The following is a 22831-nucleotide window of genomic DNA, read 5'->3' as shown; positions in this document are numbered from 1 at the left end:
GTTCAGAATATTTGTTTCCATGAAATCACTAGGTCAAACATGTTTACACTGTTATGGTGTGTTTCTCAGGTGAGCGACCTAGGGCCATCTTGGTCCTCTTGTTTCTAAAATTTTTCCAGTTTTTAGTAGTTTTATTCTTTTTAAATTTGTTGAAAAACATTCTTTTTTCTTATAAATAGCTTGTTTCAGAGTTTTGCTCATGAATGGTACTGGCCTCTGCAAAACCCTTTTCTTTTTCAATGGTGCATGCTTGTTTTGCTAAATCTAAAAAAGTCCTGCTAAAATCATCATATAATGAATTAACAGTCTAATTTAGAAATATAACAGAATAAGTCTTTGTTAAAATTTTCAAATTAAAATGTTTAAAACGTATGTACGTGCAAAATTTGTTATTCAGTTTTTGGACACCATGTTTAAAGTTGGCGCCAGTGAAATTATGGCAGTTGCTGAGACCACAGCAAAAATTATATGTATTGGAAATAAGATTTGAACTGTTTGTTAAAATAACATCCAAGAGTGTGGGATCGCTATGAGTTTGAATTAATATTTTTTAGGGCAAAAATGTCACAAGTATTGTTTAGTGTATGACTTTATCATCAGATAGCATGTTAAAGTTCGAGTCACCAATAATCATTATATTTTCATACTTACTAAGGGACATGCCTAGACTAATATCAAAATTTTCTTGAAAAGTTAGATTTTTAATGATAAGTGTTTGTATGTTCCAAAATTTACCATTTTTTATTTTTCAATTTTACCTTTATACAGATTGTTTCGATTACTTTAAATTCTAGATCTGATTTCCTATCTCCTGCTATGTCTGATCTTGCAATAATACCTCTGCCACTGGATGTTCGGTCGGCTTTCCACATGTGATAGTTGTCTACTGCAAGTTGGGCATCTGGGAAGAATTCATTATTTTCATCATTATTTTAGTTTCTAAAAGAAAAAAACTTTACCAAAGGTCAGTAGTGTTTTCAGTTAAAAGTTCTTGAATACTATAAAATTTATTACGTAAGCTGTTGATATTTAGACATCCAGATAAATCTCCAAGGGTGTTATTTCCTCAATTTAGTTACGCCCTCAAAATTGTCTATATTTTCTTCGCATGTAGAATTAAAAGTGTTGTCTATCAGGCCCGGATCCAGGGCCGGACCAAGGGGGCTCGCATCCCCAGTTGGCTCAGAAGTGACCTATACTCATCAAAGATGCATCCTACTATTTTGGCAAAGAAATAATATTTTCTCAAACTTTAGACCCAGAAACGTACCAGAGGCCACCATTTCTTACCTGTATTTCAAAAATTTCCCCGACACCCCTACCATCAAGATGCAAGAAGGGAGTAACTCCTCAATTATCTCAAAATGCATCTGAGGCCACAATTCACGTCTGTATTTCAAACATTTCCAGGGGGAGATTCCCCAGACCCCACTATAATGAGGGGAGTGCCCCACCAGTAAATGCACCAGAGGCCATCATTTCATACCTGTATTAAAAAAATCCAGGGGAGAGACCCCCCTGACCCCCTAATATGGGCAGAGGCCTGCCCCCTCCGATACCTACTTGTTTTCAGCGCTATGCGCCTCGGCGGTGACGTATTCGTTCTAGACTGGTACTTCCACCCCCCACCCCCACCCCAAGTCAAATATTTCAAATATTTCTGAATCCGGGCCTGGCTTTGTATAAAGCAGCTGTCGGTAAAGTGGAAGGCTGAGCACTGGTTGCATATCCATTATATCCAGTAGGAGTAATATCGGCGCATTTAATGTGCCACCAAAAGTAACACGCATCACAGTAGATGGCTTGATGTGTTTTTGCAACTGGCTTATAGCATTCGCCACATGGAAACTTTATTGGACATTTTAAAGATTTGTTGTTTAATTTTATTTCCATTTATAATTGTCTGATAAAGCTTAAAAGACACACCTGCTTTAACGTGATTTTTCTCCACATGTCTGAAGAATAAACATGATGTGTAGCATAAAAGCTGTAAAAAGATCTTTGGAAGCAAAGAATGCAACTGAGCAGAATAATAGCAGACTCGGTAAGATTGAGTCTGTTCATGAGAGGTAATGTAATATGCAACATCTCTCACGCTCTCTAGCACAGCCTTAAGCGGAACCGTCTATTACACATCAACTGAATGGACTCCAAAGGACCAGAAAATATAAAACACTGAATCCAAGTTCATACCAATATGAAGGTGAAAGATTGAACTATACAAAGGTACTATTTTAATAACAATTTATGCATCATGATTCTTTTAAGATAACAATATATGTAAAAGTCTGTTGTTATCTTCCAACAGATTCAACTCTCTCATCAGTACTTCAAATGAGCCAAAATTTTATGTGCAGTAAGGGAGGCCCATAAACTACTAAAGTGTATCACACATTTTCCCTAAATTGCCAGAAAAAAAGAGATACAGACAAATCAATTATTATGGGACATCCCTTCCCCCAATGAATTAAGTGATATAATTCAAGAATGTATTCATTTATTTTTTAAAAAAAACTATGATACACTTTTAAAGAATACCCTTCAATGGAACAGACTGCAAATGTTTATGCAATTTCCTTCATAAAAACAGGAATTGAATCAATCATGGCAAACACTTCGCCAGGCTGTGAATTTCTGTTTTGAAAAAACGAAGAAAATGTATAATGAGATCTAAATCCTTAGGCCCCGCCTTCATCAAAGCATCAGCTTCCCTTATTTTCTTCCAATGAATCAGACTAGATCTACTTCATGATTCCATTCCATGTATTAATAGGTCCACAATTTGAACATTAGTAATAATTATTCACAGATAATTAACCCTCTCCACCAAGACAGCCAGTATCAGTTATATTTACCTGATGAAAATTACTCATATAATTTCGATTACACAAGTCAATAAAACTCCCATTAACGCTCCCACTAGAGCCTTGAATGGCCCCATTATAATTATTGAGATTCCAGGAAATCAAGTGCTAAGCTGATGGTCCAGGAATACCGTGACAAATTTATAACCTGGCTGTTCTTTTCAGAAGGGTGTTATTGTAAGTATATCTACTGTTAATTCTGGAAAATCAAATGAAGGCTTTATACGGGAAAACCGAAGGTTTTTCCGTCTATAGATAATGTGTACGTGTATATATGTCAAAGTAAACCTATATACCGTTCAACTTGGGAATATGTTCTATACCTTCACCGGTTGTCCAGTCTATCCCATGATTCCCGGAACTGCTGCGCCGCGGTGAATAATTTTCAGGGCGACATTCGACAAAATAAAGTTTCTTACGAACAATCATCAGCAGACAAATTATTCTTATTCTGTCGTATTCTAACGAGTTGAAAATTCGTGGTATTAGATGGAATCGGTGTTATTCGGTTCTCTTTGTAACATTTTTTTTTATGATTCAAGCGTCCCGCTTATAGTTTCCAATACTGAATAAAAATGTGCATTATAGTAGTGTTTGAAGAACAAAATCATCGCCAGTTTAATTTTTTATGTAGAAAAGCCAGTAATTACAAAAAATGCCAATGTAAAACAAATCCAGACACACTGGCGTAACAAAATTTATTTATACACACAATTTTATGCTGCTAGATGTCATAGTCCATTGTGGTCCAGTGGTTAGCATTCCTGGTATGAGTGCGCGAGGTCCGGAGTTCGAATCACCATATATGCCCCCCCCCCCCTTTTTTTTTTTTGCTATCAGCCCAGTTTATTTGTCACAAATTTTGGAGCAGAAATCATTAATGTGTATTGTTTACCAATCATGTAAATTTTGAACAAAACTTGAGATTCAAATTCAAAGGCATGGAAGAGCATGTGTTGCTTATCTCCCTTTCACAGCCCTCGACTTTTATGAGTTTGGTAAACTAAACTTGGTTTTGACCAAAAGAGTTTGTGTTCTTGATAAAATTCTGGTCAAGAACTTCTTAGAATGAATTTGAAATAAGAATTTATCATGTCAATGGTTGTGTGTCATTCTCCCACACAAGAGGTTTACCATAGCTAATTAGTGGGACAAAATTTGTCCTAAAAGATGTCATTTGACAATATAAATGACATTTAAAAGAATCGCAATATTCTGTGTTTAGGATAACAGGTTTATATAAGTTCAAAAGTTTATTTGCTGGAAGAACATTAGATATCACATTAAAAATTTATATCACTATTTTCTAATATCCACCCGAAAAGAGACAAATTTCTATTTAACTGGTTTCCATGATCATAACTAATATGATTAACCCTGGAACAACTGATACGTAGTATTAGACCTTCCTGGATTAACCGTATAACAGTAATATTTTAGTTATAATTAATTCTCCCCATCTTGTGCTGTAGAAGACGTATTTCTTTTTCTTGCATACCAGACGGGGATTTCCGGTCTTTTTACCAGTGCTGGAAAATTCCATCTAAGATGACTCTCGTGCAGTAAATGACGTAAAACGAACTGCATTTTTGTAGAAGATTTATGTAGTAATTTATATTTTATTTCATAATACGGAATAAACATCCAATACCTTGACAGTTCCTCTTTGTTCCTGATTGTATATTTCTCGATTCAAAAAACATTGTTTTATCAAAAAATCATATCATTACGCTGCAACTGATAAAACGAAACCGGAACTAGAGTTTCCCTGGAGGCCGGATATTCCCATCTGCACCTACAACCAGTGAAAGAATCTTATATTCTTTAATAGAATAAAAAAATTGCCAAATTGAGTTTTTACTTTTATTGTAGTCTAAGCATCATAACAAACTGATATTACATTCAGGAATTATGGATTATCATTAATGCAAAAAATTGACATTGTGTTAATAACTTAATAGAACATCAAACTTCATAAAAAGAATCTGTAATACCAGGTATTGCCATTAATGATAACACAACTTCTTTTATTTTCATGGGGCACTGTTGGTTTATCAAGAGAACTCTACCTTTTAGATAGCAACTAAAATCACATTGGTTTTTTATTAATTGTGATGTCCATTTTCTCTTTACAAAGATAAGTTTTAAAAGAATTTTTCTAAGTTTGCTATTAAGTATAAATACTGTCACGTCGGACTTGATGTTGCACCCACATAATCTAAATGCGCTGATACCATGAAGGTGACGTTACACAGGATTAATGTGTATTTTTAAAACTATTTGTTACGTGTACATGAACTGAAAAGAAATTTGCATTCCCGGATTCAGAAAATTGTATTAGAGAAACGAATTGACAGCAAAGGCATGATCGTTGGGGCACATAGCGCCGACTGTATATACTGGACTAGTGGCCTCTGGTGCATTTTGGGACTAGATTCTATGCACCCAACGAGTTTTCCGTCGTCACTCTAGTCTTGACACATTGAAGAAATGATTTGATCTTGTTCATTTATTCCAAACATTTAATAACATTTGCCTTTGTTCATAATTTTCATAACAAAACTTCAAAAGGCTGAAGAGCAAAACCGTCAGGCTTACTGTCAAAACTGAAAATATCAAAAACAAAAATGAATGCAGAAATAAGATTCTGTATGACTAGGTTTTCCCGTCAGATAGGCAGCGCCTAATTTCATATTAACATTTGCCTTTGTTCATAATTTTCATAACAAAACTTCAAAAGGCTGAAGAGCAAAACCGTCAGGCTTACTGTCAAAACTGAAAATATCGAAAAGAAAAATGCAGACATAAGATTCTGTATGACTATAGTCTATAGGTTTTCCCGTCAGATAGACAGCGCCTAATTTCATATTATTTGAACTTTTAGATTCATTCTTTTGGCATCTGATAGAGGAAATTATGATGAATTAATGTGAAATAAAAACAAAAATGTCAATTGACCCCTTAGTGTGTTCTTAAATAAGCATATGTGAAAATGAGAATATTTAGTGGTCAGTTTGCTAATATTAAGTAATAATCACATTTTACAAAATAAACGGCACACACAAAACGGAAGTGTGGAAACTTATGGGAGTCTAGTGACGTCACGGCGTAAGGAAAGGGAACAAAGATGCGGCTAGTCGACAATTTCATGAAAAAATCATAGTATTTCATTGAATTTCTTGGAAATACTTACGCCAGATGATTCAGATATAGCCCTAGAATACGTTAGAATGTCCGTTTTTGTGTGCAATAATTGCCAAACCGAGATTTCCGGCCATGGAATAAAATGCATCGAGTGCCCCGATATCGACCTTTGTTTACAGGTATGACGTCACAGCGTGTTCTGTTACTAAAAATAGTAACAAATTTGCAGAATTTTATTGTTTTTGGCTTGTTTACCTGTTTAGAGACATTATCAACTATTTTAATGTATTCAATTTACTGTTTTGCAGTGCTTCTCTTTGGGTGCTGAAGTTGGGAACCACAAGAGAGACCATACATACAACATTTCTGTAAGTGAAGATATTGAAAGTTCTACTTTCACTTTGTAGTGAATGATCACATGTAGGTTTTTTTTCTTATTGAATGTGAAATTATATGCTAATTGTTGTCAAAGCCCTGATGGGGACCTAGATATTTGATGCATCGAGCTAAAAGACGTGATTTATGTTTTTGGGCACAGACACCTGTAACATCAAACATGTCAAAAGTCATGTACACTTGGGACAACACATCCTTGGCATAACTATGTCAAGTCTGTGTTAGGACTGATTTGTAGGGTCCTCCTCTTAGTAAGAATGTGCAAATAAATAGAAAAATTCACATGAACTAGGGCTGTGGAATTCCTATGTCCGACTCGGGGCATTTTGCCGGCAGACAAGTGCATTTTTTCATCCGGTTTGTCCGCGGACAAGCATACATTTTCAGGTATAAATTAAGCAAAAAGCAAGAAATATATTTTAGTCACACTGTTACTAGAAGTTGGAGGTGATAAAATAGTCTTATCAAAGAACTCCATGTTTTTAACCACTGCGGGCCTTGCGATTGCTGCAGTTTTGGAAAAACATGATACACTTTCGTCTAAATTTAGCATCTTTTTCTGCGTTTCTGATTGGCTCTTGGTCTCTGTTTCGTGTGATTTTGCACACGGTTACTCTACGAATAGAAACTGGAAACATAAACAATTCAACTTTTGGACACAGTCATTAATAGAATGTTGGTCGCCAATAGTCAGGTATGAACAAAAGTTAAAAAGAGAAATTGCGAATATGATTCAAAACGAGTCATATCATTCCAAGATTTTCAGCTGGCTTCGCATGGGCAATGTTTTGATATGACATACTAATCTTTTACTGAATCTGTTCATGGTTCCCCAACCCCGCTGATGCGTCTTCAGCCGTGTATACAGGCAATTTTCTTTTTATCACAGTTACAGTTATTAATCATTATGAATACTTTAATTGATTACCCCATGTCTGTTTCTGCACCCCTGTGAACAAGAAAAGCCATTTTTGCCAACTTTCTGGAAGTCTGATTTACCACAAACTTGTACTGTTTTAAGATAATTAAAAGTAGTCTTGTTAAAGGCAAATCAGTCAATTCCCAACCCCAACAAAAAAAATAAAGAAACATTTATTTTACAGACGGGGCCAATTATTGGGGCATTCAACTGTGAGGTACCATGGACACTTGCAGAAGAAACAATGTTACTCGATGCTGTGGAACAGTATGGATTTGGAAACTGGTACTATACTTTATGCTTATAGGCCGTCAAATCTACCCTCCTTGTTTGTGCAATTGCCCATATCAATATTAATTATTGATGGGTATTATGTCTCCCACCACACTGGTGTGGGAGACATATTGATTTACTCCTGTCTGTGTGTGTCTTTCAGTCTGTCGTAAATCTTGTCCGCACTCTAAGTCGAACATTTCTCATCCAATCTTCACCAAACTTGAAAAAAATGTGTTTGCCAATAAATCCTCCGCCAAGTTAGATAACTAGCCAAATCAGCCCAGGCACTTAGGAATTATGGACCTTGAACATAATTACCGATAGGCCGGTTACTCCAACATGAGAATTACCAGTAGGCCGCTTACTTCAACACGTATACAGTATATAAAGACAGATTTACTATTTAGATGGTTAGGCAGTTGTGGGAGACATGCACTTTTCTCAAAAGCACCTCTAGTTTAATCTATGTTTATCTTTAAACTAGTAATTAAGTCTTGTGTGCATTCAGTTGTTTTTACTTCATTTATTTCATTGGATCGTGCACGGACAACATCCAGTTGTATTCTTTCCTTTACAAAAATTGTTATGTTCCAGTCTTCGAATTTGGCCACTAGTCCGAAGCCCGAGGCTAGTAAAAACCTAGATCGGACTAGTATTTGTCTCTAGGTGACTAGTCCGAGAGGCTAGTAAAAAAAATCGAGAGAATACGTATAAAATTACCAAAAAAATCCATAGCGTGAGTTTTCTACTAGCGCACCGTATTTGACGAGTGTAGATATTACGCGCACCGGCGGAAATAGAATGGTTAAGCGTTCCTTGCGCTGAATTATCCATAGCGAGAAGCAAAAGGAAAACCAGTCTGTTTAACCTAGCGTGACCTTTACGAAAATAGAAAAGTAAAGTAAACAAATGTTTCAACTAAAATATACACATCTATCTAACTTTATATAAAACGGGTCAGATAAAAAAAACTTACAAATGTATGTTTAATCAAATATCATGGGTAAGTAATAACATTTCATAATAAAACTTACCATCAGATGAGTCAGAGTGTGACATGAATGAGGATTATGTCAACTCGATGCTTGAAATGTTCTCTCGTGAATAAAATGTATAATGAACCAAAATAAAAAGAAAAGAACCTTGTTTTGCAGTTATATTCATATATTTGCATATGTATGATAAAAATGCAATAAGCAATATCAAACAATATCACACAGAGTTTAAAAATGACACCAAACCAATAAAAAATACACCTTTAATAATTTACTGTTCGGACTACCAAAATTCCTTTCGGGCTAGTAAATTCTGCTATGTTGGTAGTCCGGCTGGCTAGTACTTTGAAAAGTTTTTCGTGAAGACTGATGTTCTTGTAGTAGTATACATTAAATAATGTGAATTATCACTAGTTTTTTCCTTTGTGAATAACATCCTTAGTGAATTCTAGGGATGTCCGGCATGGGCTGGGATTTGAACACGTCAGACTGTTACACTTGTCACCTTCAGGCTATCAATACATTCTTACCATTTTGTTTTTGACTTGAGGCTGTTCACGCTGTTGTTATCTAGAACAAACAGAAACAGACATAAATAAGAAAGCTGTTCGGTTGTTTGAAATACTGGCATGTTTTGGTAGGAAGGCTGGAAGCTTTTTGTTTTATCAACAAACATAAGTATCTGAACCTTTTGTTGAATGTTAACAGGTACACAAGTCAGTTGGAATAAATCCGCATATTTTTATTTTACCATATATCTAGAAAAGTGGCTGCGTTCAGGGATCATCCTACAAGGCGATTTGAGCGATATCGTCGCTGTAAAGTCGGCCACTTCGTCTAATTATCGCCTCCAGGCGAAATCCGAATCGCCGAGTTTTTCTGAGTGTTGTAATCTGTTTATTTAAAGTTGTAAAACTTGATGCATATTCTAGATTAAATTACCAATAAATCTCTAGTCAACCCCGCCTACTCGCCTGTCAAACTTCAGCCAATCGTATCGTTAATATCCCACAGTGTTAATCAATAATATTGTAAGCCGCCACCATTTTGAAATTTTTCAATCGGTGTGTAAAAAGCCGATAAACATAACGAGTGCATGAGCCAATTTCTGCCCGGGCGCTGTTGATAAAAAAAAATACAGTTCCGCGGACGTCTCATCTGCCGTACAAAATTATTGTAAAAATGATCGCCAATATCTACGAGTTTGGTATTATTTTGGTAAAGATTAATAAATATATCAATTAGATGTATAAATCTGAACAAGTTGATGCAAGAATCAGGCATTATTAAAGCACGAGAATCGAAACATGAATGAAAATTTTCATGACGTTTCGATTGTGCACCTGATAAACTTACGAGTTTCGGACGTGTAAATTTCGGATAAAAATTTTAAGGCGACTTTTTCATAGCTAAGTTAATACTTTATTTAGAAATTCATGAAAATAATAATGCAATAATCAATTTCCTTAAATAAGTACTGTTTATAAGTTATAGCAAGACCCACAGAAAGTGGAAATATATAATTATAGGCAGGAAACTGAATACTATGTAGTGATGGGCCGATTAGCGGATATAATCAATTGACGGCTAGAAAAGTCCAACCGATTCCGATAATCGATTATGTTTTCTCAGAGTCGATAGCGGGTACAAATCTACACGGGTATGAACGAAGGTTTCCGAAGGGAAATACGGTGCGTGAGAATTTATGTTTACCTAGAAATATCCGAAATATGGACTACCTGCATACATAACGGATAAAACAGAAGTATGTCGACAATCAAATGTTAGCATTTCGTTTCAGTTATCCAATGAAAATGGATTTAACATCTTGCAGTTAGGCACAGCTGTTAACATGGCGGCGTCCATAGCGTCAATACAAGTGAGGCAAAATAAATTAGAGAAACTTTGATAAATTTTCGTATTTTACAACGGTATGCCCAAGGGAATTTATCTGTTGAAACTGGACACAAATGCCGTCAAATTTCCGTGTCCATGATGTAATTTCAATGGAAAGAACTTTGGTGTTTTTATGCAGTTGCAGTTGTCATCGAGTTGTCATGATTTTTTTCTGCCGAAATTCCGTATACCCAGTACCGCTGACCAGTGTACATAAAAATAATAATGGAAACAGATTAAACTCTGATTTTTATCTGATCATTTTTTTACCAAGCTTCATGACATTGTTATATGCCATAGCAACAAGTAGTTGGAACATGGTGCTACACAGTAGTGTCAGGCTATGGTAACCATTGTATGAAAATATTTATATTACCGAAAAATAACTGAATTCATTTAATGATTTTCTACGATCACTATTTTTGTCAGCCAGAGAAAGACTGAAATATCTGTACTTCCTTCCTGTATGCTAGATATGTTACAGGTACAGGTATACCAGTCAACTGTCACAAATGACAGCTATGAGTCTATGATACATGTACACCAGATTGCAATTTATTGTTGTTTCCCTGTCTGCAACTAATTAGTCATTACTAAACAAGTTTCTGTTTACCAGGAACCAGCTTTAAAACATCTGATTAATGGTAGTTCTTAATTTTTCAAAAGAGCATATGAATTTTAAGTAAAACAGTCACTTTAAAGACATGACTATCTGAATAAACAAGTATGAAAATAAATAACATTCAACCGATTATTTTTCCGATACATCGCATCGGTTTGCTAACCGATTCCAACCGATAATTGGTTGGAGTTTTCCAACCGATGTCCCATCACTAATACTATGTCGAATCTTCTTAAATTCCTCGATTTCTCCCTAAATTCTGCAGAGGGAGAAGTCACTCTCCCTAAAATTTTGACCTAGGATGATCCCTGGCGTTACCGGGATGCATTTTACTGTGCACACAGCTATGTATACCTAAACACTGACAGCTTATTAATGACATTTCATTTGTTCATATATTTTTTTTGCAAGTTCTATTTTTAGCTTGACTATTTGAAATTGTTTGTAATCACCCTTACATCGGTGTCACTAAAGGTTACAAAGTTTTGCGTGGAAGCAGGTTTCTCAATATCTACTGGGCCAAATGTTTTCAAACGTCACACATGTCTACGGCATCATGAGATGACCTCCAAGGACATCTGGCTTTCATTTTGTCAAATTTATGCCCCATTTTAACTTAGAATTTCAGGTTAAAGCTTTGCATGTAAGCATGTTTCTCAGAAACTGCTTGGCCAAATGCTTTAGAACTTCAGCATCATGAGATAAACTCCCAAGGACAAATTACATGAGTCTGGCATTTATTTTGTCAAAATTATGCCCCCTTTTAACTTAGAATTTTTGCATGTAAGCAGGTTTCTCAGAAACTACTGGGCCAAATGCTTTCAAACTTCACCTGACTTGTGTCTTTTACATCATGACCTTATGTGGCAAGTTATAGAACTCTATCTTTTATTTTATCAAAATATCTCTTTCTAACATAGAAATTTTGTGACAGTTTTGCATGTAAGCATGTTTCTCAGGAATTACTTGACCAGATTTTTATGTTTTTAGATTCTCCACACATCTTTGGCTTACATGGCATGTTTCATAGAACTCTGGCTTACATTAGCAAAAGTATGCCCCTTTTTCTACTCAGAAAATATTGTCATATTTATGATTGTAGGGAAGATGTGGCGAATCATGTGGAGAGTAAAAGTCCAGAACAGAGTGAATATCACTATAATCTATACTACATCAGGGGCAATGTAGGAAAAGGTGGGAACACTTTACACATGAAATTTGATCACATAAGGTTACTGATAATCAGAGTTTGATTGTTACTGTATTTGCTTGTAACTTCATAATGAATTTTTTTTTTCAGTTATCTAAACTGACTGCAATTTCTAATTAACTCTTACAATTGATAAATTGGTGTAAAAAATTAAGAAATGAGTCTTGGCTTTGAATTTTTGGTATCGTTTTGACTTGCAAATGTTATTTTTGTTTGTAGAAGATTTATGGAATTCTAGTAATTAGCCTGTAAGCAATAATAATGTTATACCGATCTACTTTTATTATTGCAGTGACCTTCTCTTCTGACCCTACTCCTAAAGTGACAGACCATACATGCCCAGATGGTAAGTTTACAGTCTGAAATTTGATTGAGTGAAGTTTTCTTGAAACAGTGATTTTTTTTGGAAATAATTAAACTACCTGTGCCCGTGGAATTGGGAAAATAAGCGCAACAAATCCAGAAATTGGGAAAATAATGACAAACTTGTTTTTTCATAAGCTGTTGATTTTTTTGCCTTTTCTACTTTCCATATCGAAGACGAATGGACTAGTTCTTGACTGACTCGTTTTCACTTTGTAACAAAATGCTGTCTGTCAATGATGTGATACAGACTTTGTGAATTTTAATTGAAAACAATCGCCATCAAAAGGGAAGATGTGCAATATATTTGGGAAATAATGATCATTTTTTTTGGAAAATGGAAGGTTTTTTTGCAAGGGGAAACAGTCCATATTCGGCACTAAAAATGGCCAAAAAAATCACTGTGAAAGTACATGAACTCGTATTCCTCATGCAAGGAAGCCATCCAACTGGCTTTCGTAAAGTTAATTGTTCTACCTAGGTGCCTGCCTGTGATAAAATAATATACTGAGGGGCACCTGGTGTCTTCCTCCACTATTATAGCTGGACATTGGCCATATGGCATACTTGTGTCGGTGTGACGTTAAACACAACATAAACAAAAAACAATAGTAAGGGCTGTTTTAGTGAAATTTGAGGTTGACAAGGAGCATATTAACATATTAATGAATTGGTTGGGATTCAAAATTCAACTACCTTTTATATCATTTGCTGGAATTTAATATTTTTTACTTGATAGGTGTTAACTAAAATGATTTTATGATTGGCCAGACTGATGTAATCTGTGGTGTTGTTTGTTTTATTCCAGGACCTCTATCCCCCAGTATTTCTACTCCTATTAGTCCTATAGAGTTGTCTATACAGGAGCAACATGCACTTGGTTACATGCCTCTAAGAGATGACTTTGAAAGGGTAAGAGACCTTAATGTGTGTATTTCTGTCTCAGTTTGACACAATCCAATGCATATTTAAGCACATTTAGGCAAAAGGTTTTGTAAATTTGGAAAACTATATTCGAAAAAAAAAGTATGAAAAAGTCAGAGTACATAGATTTAACCTGATTATGATGTTCACCATTATTCTGGTTCAATGTAAGCATTATTGAAAGCATCTATGCCAGTTAAAGCGTTCCTTTAGAAGAAGGCTTGGAAATGACTGATGTTTCACTGAACTGAGCACGGTATCAGAGTGACTTGTTCTGTTTACAGGAGCATGATAACGAGGCGGAGACACTAGTCAGTAGTCTGATGATCAATTATGATGATGATGACTTAGATATTGGTAAATACTACATTATCATAACACATGTACTCAATGAATATTTCTGTGTTCAAAAAGGCCAAGGCCATTGTGAAAGAAAGTGATTGGGAAAAAATGCAAAAAAATGAGTATTTTCAGGTAATGGTAATCTTTGATAAGTTCCAGGTTTTATGATTCATAATAAATTGCATCTGTATGATAAACAGTGGTTGAAAATGTCAGGAATATTTTTTTTATCTATCAAAAAGCATGGTATTTTATTCTTAGGAGTCTAAGGCTACTAATAACTGTTTATGGCAAAAGTTTACATCTTGGGTTGCGAATAATTCAAACAAAGTTAATGATAAACATAGAATGGTTCCTGCTTTTACTAAAGTGTCAGTGCTGTAACTGAAATAATAGTTAGCTGCACCTATGAATAAGTCATAAGAATACTTCCTGTGTGATAGGCATTTGTTGTTAATAATCTCTCTTTCGAATTGTAGCTGTAAAATTAGCTCAGGTAGAAAGATATCGACTACGGTTAAAAGAACGAGATAGAAGAAAACAGTTTGCACGTGAACACGGTCTCATCACTTCGGCTGCCCAGGCAGCTGCTACCGCTGCTGCTGCTCTTCCAGGAGCTAAACTTGCCAAATTACCTACCATCAAATCTCCTCAAGTGAAAAAGGAAAAAGAGAAAGATAAAGAAAAGAAATTAAGCAAAGAAGATAAGTAAGTTACATTTTCTGGTGCTGATCAAGTTCTAATAGAGATGATAAAATGCTGCTGTTTTTACCTTGATACAATAGCTTCAACAGTGTGCTGTGATTTAGTCAGAGTATGCTACTTTCAATGTTAATTTTTTTTTTAGTTCTGCTTCTTTCCATTAGGCCATACAATATATGAATGGATTAACTGACTATGAAGGGTACTATTTTAACAAAATGTTCATTAATGCCTTTTTCTGTGTAGCAGTAACAATGTTTTTGTTTGAGAAAAGTTAGTTAATTTAAATAACAAAATGCAATCTTTGTTGTTACTCTTTTTGGTAAGCACCCCTTTTAATAGATAATGCTGCTGTTCATATTGAAAGATGGACAAGTTCAGTGCTGAAATTTAGCAGGGTAAGGGTTAAATTGAACAGATTTTTAGTGGGCTGATGCTACTGTGATACCAGTTAGAATTAGATAACACACTCCTATGTATATTTATCATTCTATGATATGTGATGATTTTACTTGGTGGGCTTATCAGCTTTCAGAGGACCTGTTTGAATTTGAAAATATTTTAAGTCAATGTTAAATAGCCATTTCTTCTTTAAATACAGATTTCTGAAAGTCGTCTTAGTAAGAAGACCTTACATTTTTAAGTAATGTTTAAATATATATTCTATTTTGTAGGGAATTCCAGGACAAAATGAAGTCGTTTGCTCAATGTCATTCCTGTAAAGAACATGAAGATTTCCTAGAAAGTCACCAAAGTAAGTGAACTGCTGCTTCAATATTATTATTGGTGTTGTATTATTTGTACAGTTAGTGTGATATGTTTATCATTTGTAGGAGTTGTTGCCCTTGCTTTATAAATGCCAGCAGTATCTTTGGCACAGTTTTTCTCTGTTTTTTTTTCCTCTCTCTCAAAACATGCAACCATGTTTGAATCGATTTTACCCTATGTAAGGATTGAGAGAGATAAAAATTCCTTTAAACTGATAATTTTACTGGTCACACTGCTCCAGTTAGTCACACTAAAATTAGATAAAATAGCCTATGTCATTATATTTAAGGTAAATTTCTATGCATTATCCTGAAAAAAATAACACTATTCTTTGAGAGGTTTCAAGTTTGTGCAGGGGGGTGTGGCAGCTGTTTTCTCTGACATTCTAATAGAAGATATTTTTTAAGCCACTTTGAGAAAAAAAAATTAAAATGTCAAAAGGGGGCATAACCTTGACCCTACAGGTTGTGTCAGGTGAAGATTGAGTGAAAGCAGAAAGCAGAACAATACCTGTTGTTTATAATAAACAAAAGTTACATTTGTTGACTAGCTGTAGCACATTAATGTTGTGAGTAGTAGGTGTTGTGAAAATATTGTTATGACCAGTAGTACTTATTACAGACTCCTTATATAAATAATTGTCCAAAGATCGGAAGTCACAAACCCAATATATGTCTGAAAAGTGAATTAGTCTGATGATAGAATGCATTATTGGCATAATGTTTGTCCCAAATGTTCGATAAAATAGTTTTCATTGCTTCATTATTGATGCAACGTCACCTTTGACATTTTGTATTCAGTTTAGTTAAGTTAGCACTATCTTCTATACTATTTGAATTAATATCATGGTGAAATGTATGGACTGTGTCCTAATTTACAGGGGTTGTGACTACATTGACAAACTAATGTGATACATTTTTCTGCAAAATCCAGCAAAACATACCATTTTTTTTCCAGGACAAATAACTTCCTCACAATATTGAGGGACTGTGAAGTCTTTTGATTTCCTGTGCTTTGGTCCAGATAGCCTTTTAGAGGGATTTAAATTTGTGGATTTCAGTTTTAAGATAAAATGAATAGGAATTCTGTTTTTACATTTAATTTCAAGGGTTGACGTAACAACGAAATCAATGAAAATTATAAATGATATAATATTAATAGTATGACTTTGTGAGAAAAATAAAAGTTTGGTCTTTTTATTGTCTTTTAAACAATAACTGAAAGAGTTTATGGCCATATGCTTTCCATAATCATATAATTCTGAAGGTTTTTTACACCCTCAGTGTCAAAGACAGAGAAGAATATAGTGTATTTACTGTCAGGCTGTCACACTGTGTGCTTAACTCCTACAGTTTTCATCAAGTTCAAGTGATAATTGGTATCCATCATCAGCATGAAATGGACATGCATGTATTGTCAGCACTTCTATGTCTGGTTATTGTTTTTTGCGTTGTGCCCCATTTTGGACTAAGCCATATTACAACAACATGTTTATCTGGTGTACACAACTCGTCCTACAGTTCCATCCAAGTTCGAATGAAATTTGGGATATGTCATAGACATAAAGTGGACATGCACATTTTCTTGTGACTCCCATGTCCAGCAATTATTTTTTAAAATCATGACCCTTTTTGGACATGGCCATATTATAAGTACCTCATTCCCTTGTGTACTTAATAGTATCACCTCATGTTCCAACCATTCAATGAAATGTAGCTTACTCTGTCGTTATGAAGTGGATATATACCTATTTTTGGGAATTGTGTGTCAAAATATTTTTCTGGTGTTGTGTCCCTTCATGGACATAATAATTAAACTACATCAGAACATGTCCTACAGTTTCTATTCAGTTGAAATGAAACTTGGTATACGTCATTAACATGAAGAGGACATATGCCTATTTTTGGGACTCGTGTCAGAATGTTCTTTCCGGAGTTGTAGCCCTTCATGGACATAATAATTAAACTACTTCAGAACATGTCCTACAGTTTCTATTCAGTTGAAATGAAACTTGGTATACGTCATTAACATGAAATGGACATATGCCAATTTTTGGGACTCGTGTGTCAGAATATTTTTGTCTGGAGTTGTGGCCCTTCATGGTCCAACGAAATGTAGTTTACTTTGTCGTTATGAAGTGGATATATACCTATTTTTGGGAATCGTGTGTCAGAATATTTTTCCGGAGTTGTGGCCCTTCATGGACATTATAATTAAACTACATCAGAACATGTCCTCCTACAGTTTCTATTCAGTTGAAATGAAACCTGGTATATGTCATTAACATGAAGTGGGCATGTGCATATTTTTGGGACTTCCTTACCTGGTACTTTTTTGAGTAATGGTCATTCTTTTACTTTAGTTATTATACTATCAAGCTTTTTTAGGGGACATGATTGTGTCTCACAATTTTGACATCATTCTTTAAAAAAAAAAAAAAAAGACAGTAAACATCATTAATAAAGTTCTTTGGTTTCATAAAGTTATTTTATCTGGTATGTTCTTGTCAAAACCATAAACCATAATATAGAGACCGTAACATAGCTCTTCGCATACTTTGATTTTTCAAAATAAAGTGATTTTTACAAATGCACCGGATACGATAAAAAATGTAAACAAAAGACTCTGTCTATAATCTTTGAAATTTATGAATGACACTCGATCTTAGTCATAATACTGATTGACAGTGAATGCTAATGACTCCATGTGTTGCAGAAAGGTATTTAGTTTGTAACTGTAATTTCCCATCATTTGAAATCCTGTCAAAACTGGTAAAGTAATTTACTTATATTTGGACAAAGCTCATAGTCTTTTCCGTTAGACAGCTGCTAAAAGGGCAAATATAAAAGATTCAATGTAAGTTATATTTCACTGGTACTACCAGTTAGTAAGTTCGTATTCTGAACAACACGTCAGAGAATTTTGGGCAGATCTGACCGATTATGACGTTGGCAGCATTAGATTATATTTTTTCTTTACACGAAAATTGCCGTTAGGTAACAAAGCGAATACGCCGATAATTCGGAGTCACCGATTATTGTCCCAGTTCACGCAGTGTAATCCAGGCAATTAAACTGCATAGCTATTAGCTGCTAATGTTACAGGGAATTGGTAGAGTGTCTGCCTTAGGTGTGAGAGGTCCTTGGTTCAAGTCCCAGTTAGAGCTTCACTATTTGCATTCTACTAAAGCATAGTTTTTGCTGTTAATAGACTGTTCCAGACGTTCTAATTTTTAGCACACAGTATCATGGATCATTATTTAGCAATCCAGATCAAGGTTGAATGTTAAATCAAATGCACCCAATTAGAAAATATTCACTATATTATGTCCCTTTGATGTTTATGCTCTCCATATTCAAGAAGAGTTACATTTCCTTGATCACAAAATTTTCTTTAACATGAAAATATTAAATGCTCATAACTCCACACTTCTGGTTAAAATATTGTCTATATTTCTGTTTTTGAGAAATATATGGACATTTGTCTTCATTTCAAAGCTTTTTAACTTCAAACCTATGATTTGAAAAACTTAGGTACTATTTCTACATAATATGTTGATACAAGGTACATTGTATAGGGATTTTTCTAGAGCGGAATAGCAGGGCGCAGCGCCCTGCCCATTTTTAGCGCTGCCCTTCTGCCCGAAATCGCCGCCCTTTCGCCTTCTTAAGCGCCCCTTTGCCCTTTTAGCACCCCTTTGCCCTTTTAGCACCACCCCTTTGACCATTAATAAGTATTTCTAAACGAACTGCCCATCAATCATCTGTGCTGTGTATTTGCCCGAGGCATGTATGCAGTATCGGTATGCAGAGGACGATCGACCGAATCGTAACAAACGACAATTAGATAGGTCAGCAATTAAAGCAAACTGCAAAACAGATTAAAAAAGGAGAAAAAAAACATCTTAAAACAAAGACTGCTGCTTAATAAATGCCAATTAATGGCCAGTAATTATCGGCAATTAGCGTGGCACCTCGTGTCAATTTTGTTGTTCACAGTTTGATCTCGGTTGAAGATAACAATCGATCTTTAAATAGTATCAGTGCCTATCAGAATATCTATGATTTTGTTATGTTTATTTCGTCAAAATACTATTAAATTTCTATGATATTAATTCTGTTTAAAAGAAAATAAACCACTCGATCTTTTACAGAACGTAACGGCAATCTCAGAATTTAGTGTAGACAGTCAGCGCGTAGAGTGGTTTCCCTTTACCAAAATGGCGAAAATCGTAAACAAAGTGATTTTTAGCTCACCTGTCACAAAGTGACAAGGTGAGCTTTTGTGATCGCGCTGCGTCCGTCGTCCGTCCGTCAGTCCGTGCGTGCGTCCGTAAACTTTTGCTTGTGACCACTCTAGAGGTCACATTTTTCATGGGATCTTTATGAAAGTTGGTCAGAATGTTCACCTTGATGATATCTAGGTCAAGTTCGAAACTGGGTCACGTGCCTTTAAAAACTAGGTCAGTAGGTCTAAAAATAGAAAAACCTTGTGACCTCTCTAGAGGCCATATATTTCACAAGATCTTCATGAAAATTGATCAGAATGTTCATCTTGATGATATCTAGGTCAGGTTCGAAACTGGGTCACGTGCTGTCAAAAACTAGGTCAGTATGTCTAAAAATAGAAAAACCTTGTGACCTCTCTAGAGGCCATATATTTCAAAAGATCTTCATGAAAATTGGTCAGAACGTTCACCTTGATGATATCTAGGTCAAGTTCGAAAGTGGGTCAGGTGCCATCAAAAACTAGGTCAGTAGGTCTAAAAATAGAAAAACCTTCTGACCTCTCTAGAGGCCGTACTTTTCAATGGATCTTCATGAAAATTGGTCAGAATGTTTATCTTGATGATATCTAGGTCAAGTTCGAAACTGGGTCACGTGCCATCAAAAACTAGGTCAGTAGGTCAAATAATAGAAAAACCTTGTGACCTCTGTGGAGGCCATATTTTTCATGGGATCTGTATGAAAGTTGGTCTGAATGTTCATCTTGATGATATCTAAGTCAAGTTTGAAACTGGGTCAACTGCGGTCAAGAACTAGGTCAGTAGGTCTAAAAATAGAAAAACCTTGTGACCTCTTTAGAGGCCGTACTTTTCAATGGATCTTCATGAAAATTGGTCAGAATGTTCATCTTGGTGATATCTAGGTCAAGTTTGAACCTGGGTCACGTGCCTTCAAAATCTAGGTCAGTAGGTCAAATAATAGAAAAATCTTGTGACCTCTCTAGAGGCCATATTTTTCATGGGATCTGTATGAAAATTGGTTTGAATGTTCATCTTGATGATATCTAGGTCGAGTACAAAACCGGGTCAACTGCGGTCAAAAACTAGGTCAGTAGGTCTAAAAATAGAAAAACCTTGTGACCTCTTTAGAGGCCGTACTTTTCAATGGATCTTCATAAAAGTTGGTCAGAATGTTCACATTGATGATATCTAGGTCAGGTTCGAAACTGGGTCAAGTGCCATCAAAAACTAGGTCAGTAGGTCAAATAATAGAAAAACCTTGTGACCTCTCTAGAGGCCATATTTTTCATGGGATCTGTATGAAAGTTGGTCTGAATGTTCATCTTGATGATATCTAAGTCAAGTTTGAAACTTGGTCAACTGCAGTCAAAAACTAGGTCAGTAGGTCTAAAAATAGATAAACCTTGTGACCTCTCTAGAGGCTATACTTTTCAATGAATGTTCATGAAAATTGGTCAGAATGTTCATCTTGGTGATATCTAGGTCAAGTTCGAAACTGGGTCACGTGCCTTCAAAATCTAGGTCAGTAGGTCAAATAATAGAAAAATCTTGTGACCTCTCTAGAGGCCATATTTTTCAATGGATCTTCATGAAAATTGGTCAGAATGTTCATCTTGATGATATCTAGGTCAAGTTCGAAACTGGGTCATGTGTAATCAAATACTAGGTCAGTAGGTCAAATAATACAAAAACCTTGTGACCTCTCTGGAGGCCATATTTTTCATGGGATCTGTATGAAAGTTGGTCTGAATATTCATCTTGATTATATCTAGGTCAGGTTCAAAACTGGGTCAACTGCGGTCAAAAACTAGGTCAGTAGGTCTAAAAATAGAAAAACATTTTGACCACTTTGGAGGCCATATTTTTCAATGGATCTTCATGAAAATTGGGCAGAATGTTCACCTTGATGATATCTAGATAAAATTTGAAACTGGGTCACGTGTGGTCAAAACTAGGTCAGTAGGTATAAAAATAGAAAAACCTTGTGACCTCTCTAGAGGCCATACTCTTCATGAGATCTTCATGAAAATTGGTGAGAATGTTCACCTTAATAATATCTAGGTCAAGTTCAAAACCGGGTCATGTGCCTTCAAAAACTAGGTCATTAGGTCAGATAATAGAAAAACCTTGTGACCTCTCTAGAAGCCATATTTTTCAATGGATCTTCATGAAAATTGGTTTTTGTGGAGAAGGTGAGCGATTCAGGACCATCATGGTCCTCTTGTGTTAAATTTGTAGTTAGAAAATTGTCTACACCTTCGTATAATATGCACCCATGATTTGGGGGGGGTGGATTTCCGGGGTAAAAAAATTGTGCATTTATACACGAGTATCAATGGTACGTTCAGTAATATAATGAATGTATAATGACAGATTTGCACCAGAATTGTGAAATTATTCAATAGTATCTTTATGGTATATTTCTAATCAAGCAAACTTTCCAGACAAAAATAATGTATGCAAACATAAAACAAACTGCATATATTTATAAATTACAACAAAACCATGGAAATCTACCTTATGATTTTCGTAGACAAAGGTACGCAACGTGCAAAATGCACCCTGCCCCTTTTTAGCAGCACCCTGCCCTTTTTACAGGTCTAGAAAAATCCCTATTGTATATGTAGATTTGACCATGCCCTTGTTCAATAAATGTACATGTACTATGTTTGCTTTATTTTGTCTGACTCGTAATCTAAGACCCCATATGTTAGCTTTTCTTACATTCCATAACTGTTTGTTTTGTAGAAGAACGGGAGCTCAAAAACAGAATCAAAGATTTGTTCCATTGTCGGAAAAATGGTATCACCAAATTAGAGGGTAAGTTGCACACAAACACAGTGAGAACTGTTCTTGTAATTCTACTCAACGTAGCATTATTAAATGTGCTGGACTTTTTTTTCGCTTTTAAAGTCTCCATTAATTCAGTGCATGTTCACCTTTTAAACACATCACAACTAAAACTGAGCCACGCCATGAGAAAACCAACATAGTGCATTTGCGACCAGCATGGATCCAGACCAGCTTGAGCATCCGCCCAGTCTGGTTAGGATCCATGCTGTTCGCTAACGGTTTCTCTAATTGCAATATGCTTCGAAAGCGAACAGCATGGATCCTGACCAGACCAGACTGCATGGATGAGCTGGCTGGTCTGGATCCATGCT

The 22831-nt window shown here is 35.4% G+C and overlaps 1 protein-coding gene across 1 annotated transcript in view; it reads left to right on the top strand.

Moving 5' to 3' along the window:
* Nucleotides 1–5947: 5947 nt before the first annotated feature.
* Nucleotides 5948–22831, top strand: part of LOC123532275 (transcriptional adapter 2-beta-like) — a 32460-nt gene continuing 15576 nt past the window's right edge. Inside the window, exons 1-10 of the mRNA XM_053552538.1 lie at nucleotides 5948–6187; nucleotides 6317–6376; nucleotides 7508–7608; nucleotides 12215–12306; nucleotides 12615–12668; nucleotides 13494–13597; nucleotides 13894–13966; nucleotides 14431–14659; nucleotides 15328–15407; nucleotides 22416–22487. Of these exons, the coding sequence (XP_053408513.1) occupies nucleotides 6095–6187; nucleotides 6317–6376; nucleotides 7508–7608; nucleotides 12215–12306; nucleotides 12615–12668; nucleotides 13494–13597; nucleotides 13894–13966; nucleotides 14431–14659; nucleotides 15328–15407; nucleotides 22416–22487 (958 nt within the window). The 5' untranslated portion in view covers nucleotides 5948–6094. The remainder of the gene's footprint in view (nucleotides 6188–6316; nucleotides 6377–7507; nucleotides 7609–12214; nucleotides 12307–12614; nucleotides 12669–13493; nucleotides 13598–13893; nucleotides 13967–14430; nucleotides 14660–15327; nucleotides 15408–22415; nucleotides 22488–22831) is intronic.

Source organism: Mercenaria mercenaria, chromosome 1 (genome assembly GCF_021730395.1).
Source record: "Mercenaria mercenaria strain notata chromosome 1, MADL_Memer_1, whole genome shotgun sequence".
In the NCBI taxonomy this organism is placed as follows: domain Eukaryota; kingdom Metazoa; phylum Mollusca; class Bivalvia; order Venerida; family Veneridae; genus Mercenaria; species Mercenaria mercenaria.
The sequence above is the reverse complement of the archived record's forward strand: the minus strand, read 5'-3'. Positions and strand labels throughout refer to the sequence as shown.